The 10,610-nt window shown below is 41.2% G+C and overlaps 1 protein-coding gene across 1 annotated transcript; it reads right to left on the reverse strand.

The window, feature by feature from the left end:
- Positions 1-7,081: 7,081 nt before the first annotated feature.
- Positions 7,082-7,948, reverse strand: LOC137241087 (carboxylic ester hydrolase-like). Its single transcript, XM_067768304.1, has one exon. It carries the CDS (start codon positions 7,946-7,948, stop codon positions 7,082-7,084), a length of 867 nt encoding a protein of 288 aa, XP_067624405.1.
- Positions 7,949-10,610: the final 2,662 nt, after the last annotated feature.

The raw sequence follows: 10,610 nt of genomic DNA on the forward strand, positions 1-10,610 counted from the left end.
AAGTAATTGGCCAGCCGATTGCATGCTACGCGTACCCGATATGGGCTCCAAGCCTAAAGACTACTCACTGGAAGAAGGTACAGGCCTGCCAAAATACTGCCCTCAGAACCGCCACGGGTTGTCTTCTTATGTCCCCAGAACACCATCTACATAATGAGGCGAGAATACTCCCCATCAGGGAGATAAATGAAATGCTAACTAAACAGTTCCTGTTGAATACCAAGGCAGTCGGTTCTATGTACCGGAGCGACTCGGGATTTTTCCCGACCAAGGACTGTCATTTCAGTGTAACCCCATTTAATTTTTTGTGTCCCTCTCACAAATTGTCATCCTCCCATCAGCTCCTTGCAGCGGGACTGCTCCATATTCTCTTGCTCCGGGAAGGCATCGAACCCAATCCGGGTCCGTCTCCTGCCCTCGGTCCTGAGAAATGGCTTTGCTGCATCTGCCGGAAAAGAATATTTTTAGGGCGATCATACTCTTGTCAGTGTGTCTCTTGTAAGGGATGGTTGCATCGGACAGGTTGTTCTGGGCTAGATCCTAAAACCAGGCGTCCACGTAACTTCTATAAATCTTTTGTGGCTCCTTGCTGTTCACGCCCTGGGACGTCCCGTAGTCTGCGCCTTAGAGCCCCCCCCCCCCCCCCCCCCCACTACCTTCCAGCAGCCCCGCTGCTCAGCAAGCCACAAAAAGAACCCGCTGCTGCTCGCGCCCCACGGCACCACCAACTCATACGGCTGCTCCCACTCATACCTACAATCTCCGTAGTAGAGTCGATAGCAATGACGAGCATCAGCCCCTGCCCCCGTCTTCTCCCCCCATACCCAAATACACCGGGTACCCCAATGCTTACCCAAGGACGTCCAGTCCCAAGGCCACAACAGCAGTTGCGTCCTAGCTTTCCACAACCCAGAATGACGACGTCTCCCCCTATGCACTTCAGAATTCTGCAGTTAAACTGTAATGGATTAACTGGGAAGATCACGGAGATAGTCGATTTCATGAAGCGGCACAATATCCGCATTGCTGCGATTCAAGAGACTAAACTCGCAGCAAGTTCTGCACTGCAGACCTGTTCTGGGTATAATGTCCACAGAAAAGATCGCAAGAGCGGAAATGGAGACGGCCTCGCGTTTATCATACACCACTCTGTGCAATATCATATATTTGATTCCGACATCGACCGCAGGCACTGTGTCTTAGAACGTCAAGGCTTATCTGTCCGGTCAGGCGATGCAAACCTAGAAATCATCAACATCTACATCCCTCCTGCTACCTGTTGCCCCAGTGGATACCGCCCTAATATCAGCGCCCAACAATCGCATCATCTCAGCCGATTTCAATGCACATCACGATCATTTGCATTCAAACTTACGGGCGGACAGTAGTGGTGAGATGTTGGAGGATCAAATAGAAGAAACGATGTTCTGCACAATAAACGGAGACGCCCCCACTCGTATGGTACGAAGCTTTCACAGTTCGCCAGATGTATCAATCGTGAGCGCATGACTCCTAAATTGCGTCAACTAGCAGCGAGAAGGGTTGTTGTTGTTTTTGTTGCATTGACGACGAAGACACTCCCCGAAGGCTTGCTTGAAGGCATGCTGAAGTATTTTTGAATGCATTCAAGAAAACAATGCGATACGTTAAATTTAAAAGATACTTAGTCCGACTGGGTTTGTGTACGTGCCAGCGCCATTTCTGCCCGCTAATAGGTTGTCGCTATTTTTTTAGAAAACAAAATACAGAATAGACATGCACTGACAAAAATTTATTTCTTCCCACTTGAACTTAAAAATTGAATATGGAATATACATATTAGTCAAAAGTTTGAAGTAAGAAGATAATTTAAGATTATCACTCATTATCTAATAGAATATAAGAAATAATAGCCGTGTTTTTTTTAAACAGTTTTATTTAGCTTGACGCATAGATCGAAATATTTCAAGAAATCCTATTTGCGCTCCGATTAGACTAATATTTGGAACCCATATTACATGAATAGAAAGCGACATATAGAAAAAAATCGCCACCAGGTGGCGCAAGGATCGAGATATTAAAAAATCTTATTTTACGAATTTTCGAAGTTTTTACAATGTACTTTTTACTAGCTCTATCGCCATTTTTTTTTTTTTTTTTTGGATTTCAAAGTAGGTGTGGTCACGCTTCCATAAGAAGCTCTAGTTCAAATAGTTTACAATAAAATCAGCTTTTTTTAATCAAATTGGTGACACTGGAAGGTATACATGAACATTCGTCGGCTTAATGCTAAACTGGAACTAGATAACATTTTGTCAACCATCTTAATGTAGGTTTAATTAATCCTTTTAGTTCACATCATCCAACAAACATTCGTGGATTTTTAGTACTCATTGTTATCCTAATATCAACTACTTGTTCCTTTGTTTTGATACCTTCTAAAGGATTTCAAATGATGTTTGATCACTGATTCAGCAATAGCAGTATTATCAGTTGCGAATTATAAGTGTTATTTTCAAGTAGTCTAATAAAGACCATTATTGCATTATTCAATATTGGAGTTATTTATTCAACACTTTAGTGACTCGAACTTAGCAGAAGGTTGCAAATAAGAGGATTTGCAGTAAATTCGTTACAACTGGTGTCAGAAGAGGAATTGTTGAATAAATTCCGAAGATTTTGAATACAACTTGGACATGGCAAAGTTCAGTGAATTGAAGATCCAGCAACTGAAGAAGGAGTTAATGAGCCGTGGATTGAATACAAGCGGCATTAAACTCGAACTTCAGGCACGATTACGAGATGCAATGGAAACAGAAGGAATTAGCGTGGAAGAGTATGTCTTTCTTTCCTCTTGATGGCGAGGAGACAACAAAAATTGGAGAGAAAAATGAAACATCGCAGACAGTTACGAGCACAGACTTGAACACGATTTTGGCTGCAATATCTGCTCAAACGTCGACAGTGGCATCTCAACTGGAATCACAGGAGACACGTATAGCATCTAAGATGGAAAAACAACTAGAATCACAGGAGACACGTATAACATCGAAGACTGAAGCACAAGAAACGCGCATTTCAGAAATGTCGTCACAAATATCAACCGATATGGCATCCCAACTGGAATCGCAGGAAACCCGTATAACATCACAATTGGAAGAACATAAGACATATTTGGCATCTCAACTGGAAGCGTAAGAGGCACGTATATCTGAAATGACGGCACAAATTTCGGAACAGGAACCATAGCAGCTCTTTGTGAAACTGGAAGAGAAGGATGCAAAAATTTTACAACTCGAGGACAAAATTGATGCCGAGATAGGAGCGTTAAAAAGTCGTATGGAGCAGTTACAACTAAACCGCCCAGCTGTTTCAGCAAGCAATCCAAAGGTAAAAACGCCATCATTTGACGGTTCTGTTCCTTTCCAGGTCTTTAAGCTACAGTTTGAGAAGACCGCAACAGTGAACAACTGGAATGCTGAAGATAAAGTTGCAGCTCTATTCGTAGCATTGAAGGGGCCAGCAGCCGAAATCCTATAGACGATTCCCGAAGGAGAGCGGAACAACTATGAAGCATTGATGGCCGCTGTCGAGAGGCGTTATGGAAGCGAGCATAGAAAACAGCTATACCAAATTGAGTTGCCAAACCGTTACCAAAAAGCAAATGAGACATTGCAGGAGTTTGCTTCGGATGTTGAAAAATTGGCTCATCTTGCAAATGCGGACGCACCCGTGTAATACACTGAAAGGGTAAAGATTCAGAGCTTTATTAACGGCATACGTGACGTCGAAACGAAGAGAGCCACATACGCGAACCCAAAGCAAACATTTGCTGAAACGGTAACTGACTCAAGAAACTGCCTCCCTATTGAGTAAACCAGCATATAAGGTTCATCGTGCGGAAGTAGAAAGACCAGAGTGGATAGACACAATTTTAGAAGCATTGAAGGGTACGCAGCAGAAGAATAATGATGCAGTCAATTGCTTTAAGGGTGGAAAGCCAGGGCACATTGCGCGTTATTGCAACACCAACCCTAACAGTTCCAACAATGTGGGTGGTCATAAACGCAGAGCTGAAGGAGATGATCAGATCTCCAAGACCAGTCAATCGTTAAACTAAAGCGAGTCAGCCGCAAGGGCCGACAGCTGGCTCCCTCAATTGAATGCCCCATAATCTCTATCTCACAAATTGGAAGAAGGTCAAACAATCTTACTGTCGGAGGACATGTGGATGGAAAGGAACGTTTATTGACTGTAGATACGGGTGCATCCCCTTCCATCATTCGATCAGTTTTATTCAACAAGAAGATAACACCATTGCTTGGAGCAAGATTACGTACCGAAGCAGTCATCTGGGCAATGGTTGATGGAGATTGTGGGACAAACAAATTGTGGGTTGTCGAAGCAGCAAACAAATCAGCACTGAACATACTTGTAGAAAAAACCCTGGCTATGACAAAACAAGATGAACGAATTCCAGTAAGAGTACTCAACGAGTTCAAGTCACCACTCAATTTGACCAAAGGAGCTATTTTGGGAAGATGCCAAGAGGCTGAAGTAGTTATTAACTGTGAACAGCTCCAGGAACACGTTTCATCTAGTAATACTGATCCTTCAAATGACATCACAGCATGGACGCAGGAGCTAGAGGAAGCCTATCAGAGTAAGGCAAAACAACTGCTCCTATAGTACGTGAACATATTTGACCAGGATGGTTCCAAACCAGGCCGCACCAACGTTGTGAAAAATCAAATTGACACTGGAGATGCGAGGCCGATCCGTCAAGCTCCACGTAGTGTTCCACTGGCGAAGCGGGAAGTTGTGAGTCAAATCATATAAGAAATGAGCGACAGCGGCGTCATCGAACTATCAGCTAGGCCATGGAGCTCACCGGTAGTACTTGTAAAGAACAATGATGGAAAAATGAGGTTTTGCGTGGACTTCCGGAAGTTGAATGACGTTACGAAAAAGGATAGCTACCCATTGCCAAGAATTGACGACACTCGGGACTCGCTATCTGGTACGAAACAGTTTTCCACACTGGACTTGAAAAGCGGCTACTGGCAAGTTGAGGTGAAGGAGGAAGATAAAGAGAAAACTGCCTTCAGTGTCGGTGATGGTCTTTGGCAATTTACAGTGATGCCTTTTGGACTTTGTAATGCACCAGCTACTTTTGAGAGACTCATGGACCAGGTACTGAAAGGTCTACATTGGTGTACCTGGACGACATCATCGTATTGGGCAAGAACTTTGATGAGCATCTTAAGAACTTGGAGGAAGTTATTTTATCATGAAACACTGAAAGAAAAAGACTGGTAAAATCAACCGAAATACGGGTCAATTCAACCGAAATTTCTGTAAATTTTTATCCATCGCAAAAAGATGTTGAATCAACTGCTCACAAATCGTTAGTAATCAAATGAACAAAAAAAAGTGGTTGCGACAGCTTTGTATGAAAGTACCTATGTTGCCATATAAATAAATAAATGTAAGGCGCAATAACCTCCGAAGAGATTTTAGGCCGAACTTCTCTTCCAATTTGCGTCGTGCTCCTTTTTTCTTACAAATTGGCGGGACGCGACCTACTTGTTTTATGCCGACTCCGAACGGCATCTGCGGGGCAGATAAGTTTTCACTGAGAGCATTTCATTGCAGAAATACACTCGGAGTGCTTGCCGAAAACTGCCGAGGGGCGACTCCGCTTAGAACATTTTTCTTCTAACGCTTGTTCTTAAATTTCGATGTTGCTTTTCCCGAGGTGTGAACCCAGGGTCTTCGGTGCGGTAGGCGGAGCACGCTACCATCACACCACGGCGGCCGCCATATAAATACGTAAATATGTGACTACATAAATACGCATGCTTGCTACATATTCATACATATGAATATAGAAATGAAAATAGTAGTCACAAAACTTATTGTCAATTCTTTCAGATGCAGCTCAGCTCATTCTCAATTTCTTCCCTCGCATGTAGTTGCCTCAATTGATTGTTTCGAACAAAACTTGTAGTATAAATGTTGACGTAACATTTTAAAAAGAGAACTTGTAAGTTATAGAAAAGTAAAGAATCAACATGCAGGAAGGTAATTCACCACTAGAGTAACTTTACATGTAATTCGGCAAGTTTAATTTTCGTAACTCTTTAAGTTGAAACGATTCCAAAACAACTTAAACTTTTATTTTGCCGGAAACATCAACATGAAAAAAGGATGTTTTTTTATTATCTTATTAGATTCTTTCGCGTGAGTGAAAATTCATAAAAACTTGAACAAAATGTTACTAAGTTTGGAAAAATCCTGTTCGTTCAAGCAAAACTTTTGCAACTAGAGGGCGCAATTTTGCATTTCGCTTGGACGAGAAGTTGCAACATTGTACCCGATAAATAGGTGTCCCGGTATCTCATAATTTTTTGCACAGTAAATTCAAAAAAGTGTTTTTTCGTTTTGTATTGATAACTGAAAAACTAGTTTTTTATTGTTTTCCCATTTTGTGTGTTTTTTTCGAATTGATGGTTTTCTTATTTTGGTGTTTGTTTTTAACAAGTGGCACCATCATCATAAGTACAAAGTAGAGAGCGCAGTGAGCGTAAAATTCTCTTTGAAATTTGCTTATGTATTGACAGTTGATCGGAATCTGTCAATTTTACAAAGTTTTGTTGACTTAAGAGCTACAATTTCTCTTCTGTTGAAATGACTAAACTAATTTGTTCGCTTGACAAAGAACTCGGTCGAATTAACCAAAATTCGATCAATTTCAGCGAATCGCCGTTAAGTCAAGAACAACAGCACCTAGTTGTTTATTTTACTAGCACCATTTCTTTCAGTGCATTGGTTCTCAATTTATTCGCAAATTTAAGTACTGCCATTGATTAATTTCAACGCAACCAAGGTGCAATTTTACCTTAAACCTTACGCTTACAGGTCTTTGTTATAAATACAAAAATTTAGTTTTACTAAGGCAACTGTAGATTTTTTTACATGCTCTTGCATGCTCACGCGATACAGCAAAAAGTATTAAAATTAGATTGGTGAGGAAGCTAGTAGAAAAATCATTCCACACTGTGTTCTAACCATAATGAACTGACTCATTCTTCGAGAAATATTAAATAAAAAGTGTGCACTTTCTTTTCGTAACTTTCCTAACACTAACACACATACATACCTGATTCAAGCAATCCACAAGTATTGCAGCCGGTTCTCTCGGACAATTCAATAACTCCGCTTGCCTATCACTCAGTATTTTTTGATGTTTTTCGAAATGGAACTGCCCCAATGGTGTCGAACTCATCATAATAGCACGATGGAATAATTCTTTAGACATTGGAGACATCATATGTAAACCAATACTAAAACTGCCTGCACTATAACCGAGCAGTGTAACTGAATTTGGATCACCACCAAAATTGCTAATATGGCGCTGAACCCAACGTAGTGCTTCAACTTGATCTTTTAAACCAGCATTTCCAGGCGCTTCAGCACTGCCCACAGCTAAAAAGCCTAATGTACCAAGACGATAGTTCAAAGTCACCAACACAATAGCACGATCCATTAAATGTTCAGGTCCAGCAAAGTTTTTACTCTGACCCGATACGCTATAAAATCCACCCGGATGTAGATACACCACCACGGGCTTTCGCCCTCTTATATCACGTGTATATACATTCAAACGTAAACAATCCTCTGATAAATCAGTTATGTTTTCAGTCACTTGTGGGCACATAGGACCATCCTGTGTTGCATCATAAATATTCGGTTTCCATGGCAGATATGGTATAGGATTGCGAAAACGTAATATCCCAACTGGCGCTGATGCATAACGTATACCACGAAATGCTTTAAAATCTATACCCAAACGAGATTTTAATGCTGTACCCAAAATTGTGCCTAATGTAGTATTAACATGAACCGCATTCGCGTTATCGGCTGCTATTAAAGCGATAACGAGGTAGACTATTGTGTAGATCTGCATTTTCTATGAGCTATTCCAAACTGTTTGTAAAGTTCAACTGAAAAAATTAGCGCTCAATGTGTCGTATTTATACACGGATGTGACCGTTTAAATAGTATAGGGGCGGGTCGTTATATCAAAGCCCTTTCATTACGTTTATCGGTTAGGTAAGATCAGGACGTTTTACTCGAGGCGTTTTTCTGGTTTATTTACTGATATTCAATCCTCGATTGCCTTTTAATGTTGGTTGAACGTAATAAAAATCGACCTGAAAATTGACTTGTGTAAAAGAGCCAATGAACATTAATCCAGATCCTGGTCAAAAGTTAACATGCAAATGCAACAACAACGTTGTGATCCTGATATTTGTCTAGATCAATTTCGGATCCACAGAGTGGCCCTGTTGATTTCGTTTTTTATGGTTATGTTTTGACAGTCAACCCTTTTACTTTAGCACTTACATACATAAGCATTAGGGTGTCCGATATTTACCAACTTCTTTCCACTCGATACTACATAAATATTTCTTATAAGTCTGAAAACAGGTTAAAACAAGCCCTGTTAAGGCACTGTTCAATGTTATTTAAATAAAAACTGGCTCGTTTGAGTTCAGTATCAATAATCCATAAAGGAGATTAAATTTGTTGCTTGTGTCAAAAACAAAAGAGGAGAACCGCTAACCGATCTAAAATCGCCGCTGATTCATAGTTTTTTTTGCAGAGGTGCAATTTATATAGGTGCGTATCTACAAAAAAATACGAAAAATACAATAACAACAAAAATGTGCAATAGTTTTTGACATATATGTAGATTCTGACAATAGTAAAATGTTTAATATTAGCTTTCAGAAGATTGTTATTAGCCATCATTCAGTGAGTTTTCTAGCTCCGTATCACGCACAATTCTCAAGGGAATGCTCTGGATCATTGGGAGGCTTGAGAAACAGAGGTCGAGGTATTTTTGTATACATGAGTTGTGATAGCAGATGTCCCCGTTGTATTTCATTTGACTTTTTTTTTTTTTTTTAACTAAAGAATTAACAAATTATCTGACTCACAAATTGAACCAGACTTCTATCTGGATTTATCTGGCTCAAATCATTGTTGTTGCATTTACATGCAAATTATTTATCTGGCTCAACATCTTTGCGACGGGATGATGGCTATTAAGTTCCAAAACATTTTTTACGTGTTTTAACTGCCAACGCCGGTTGTTGAGTATAAGTATTCTAGTTGTTTTAATTTCAAAATCCCAAATAATCTTATATAGAAAATCTACCGCATTTGTGGTTTAAGGTTTTAAACTAAAATTTTAGGATGCTATTGGGGGGAAAATGTTTGTAAATAACACACATCCTCTTTTGTGTACACATGTGGTGAGTGCTGCCAACTCGCATTAAACTATCCCGAATCGTTCCAGTTAAATAGTGGCCACAATCAGAAAAAAAGGGAGATTGAGTTTTCTTGCACATTAGGAATCCCTACTGCTAAGTCCATTCGCATCACAATTATTCGCTACGCTATCATATATTTGATCCCGACCTCGGCCCCAGGGACAATGTCCTAGAACGTCACTTATCTGTCCGGTCAGGCGATGTAAACCTGCTGCTCCTACTGCCACCTGCTGCCCCAGTGGATACCGCCCTAATATAAGCGCCTTACTCACTGGCAACAATCGCATTATCTTAGGCGATTTCAATGCGCATGTTGTTGTTGTTGTAACAGTGTAACCCCATTTCAATGCCCATCACGATCTATGGCATTCAAACTTGCAGGCGGACAGCAGGGGTGAGATGTTGGATGTTGGTACGAAGCTTTCACAGTTCGCCAGATATATCAATCGTGAGCGCAGGACTCGTAAACTGCGTCAACTAGCAGCCGATGATAACATTGGCATCCGACCGCCTGCCAATACTTATTTCACTCGAGCGTGCCGCCAACTTCATTTTCACTGAAAAACGCACTTTCATAAACTTTAAAAAAGGAAAGTGGGATGAATACAAATCCTTTACAGACAGCCGCTTTGCTCCCCTCCCGATGACGCTACCGACTGTCTTACACCCCAAAATCTTGGGTGTGACGTTCGATCAGGATCTACACTTTGGTGAGCATGCAGCCACAATTGTACCGAAAATCCAGATCCGTAATAAAATCCTCAAATCTCTTGCTGGCAGTACTTGGGGATAAGATAAATAAACGTCCATTACCACGTACAAAGTAATTGGCCAGCCGATTGCATGCTACGCGTACCCGATATGGGCTCCAAGCCTAAAGACTACTCACTGGAAGAAGGTACAGGCCTGCCAAAATACTGCCCTCAGAACCGCCACGGGTTGTCTTCTTATGTCCCCAGAACACCATCTACATAATGAGGCGAGAATACTCCCCATCAGGGAGATAAATGAAATGCTAACTAAACAGTTCCTGTTGAATACCAAGGCAGTCGGTTCTATGTACCGGAGCGACTCGGGATTTTTCCCGACCAAGGACTGTCATTTCAGTGTAACCCCATTTAATTTTTTGTGTCCCTCTCACAAATTGTCATCCTCCCATCAGCTCCTTGCAGCGGGACTGCTCCATATTCTCTTGCTCCGGGAAGGCATCGAACCCAATCCGGGTCCGTCTCCTGCCCTCGGTCCTGAGAAATGGCTTTGCTGCATCTGCCGGAAAAGAATATTTTTAGG

Source organism: Eurosta solidaginis, chromosome 1, assembly GCF_040869045.1.
Source record: "Eurosta solidaginis isolate ZX-2024a chromosome 1, ASM4086904v1, whole genome shotgun sequence".
Classification (NCBI taxonomy): Eukaryota; Metazoa; Arthropoda; class Insecta; order Diptera; family Tephritidae; genus Eurosta; species Eurosta solidaginis.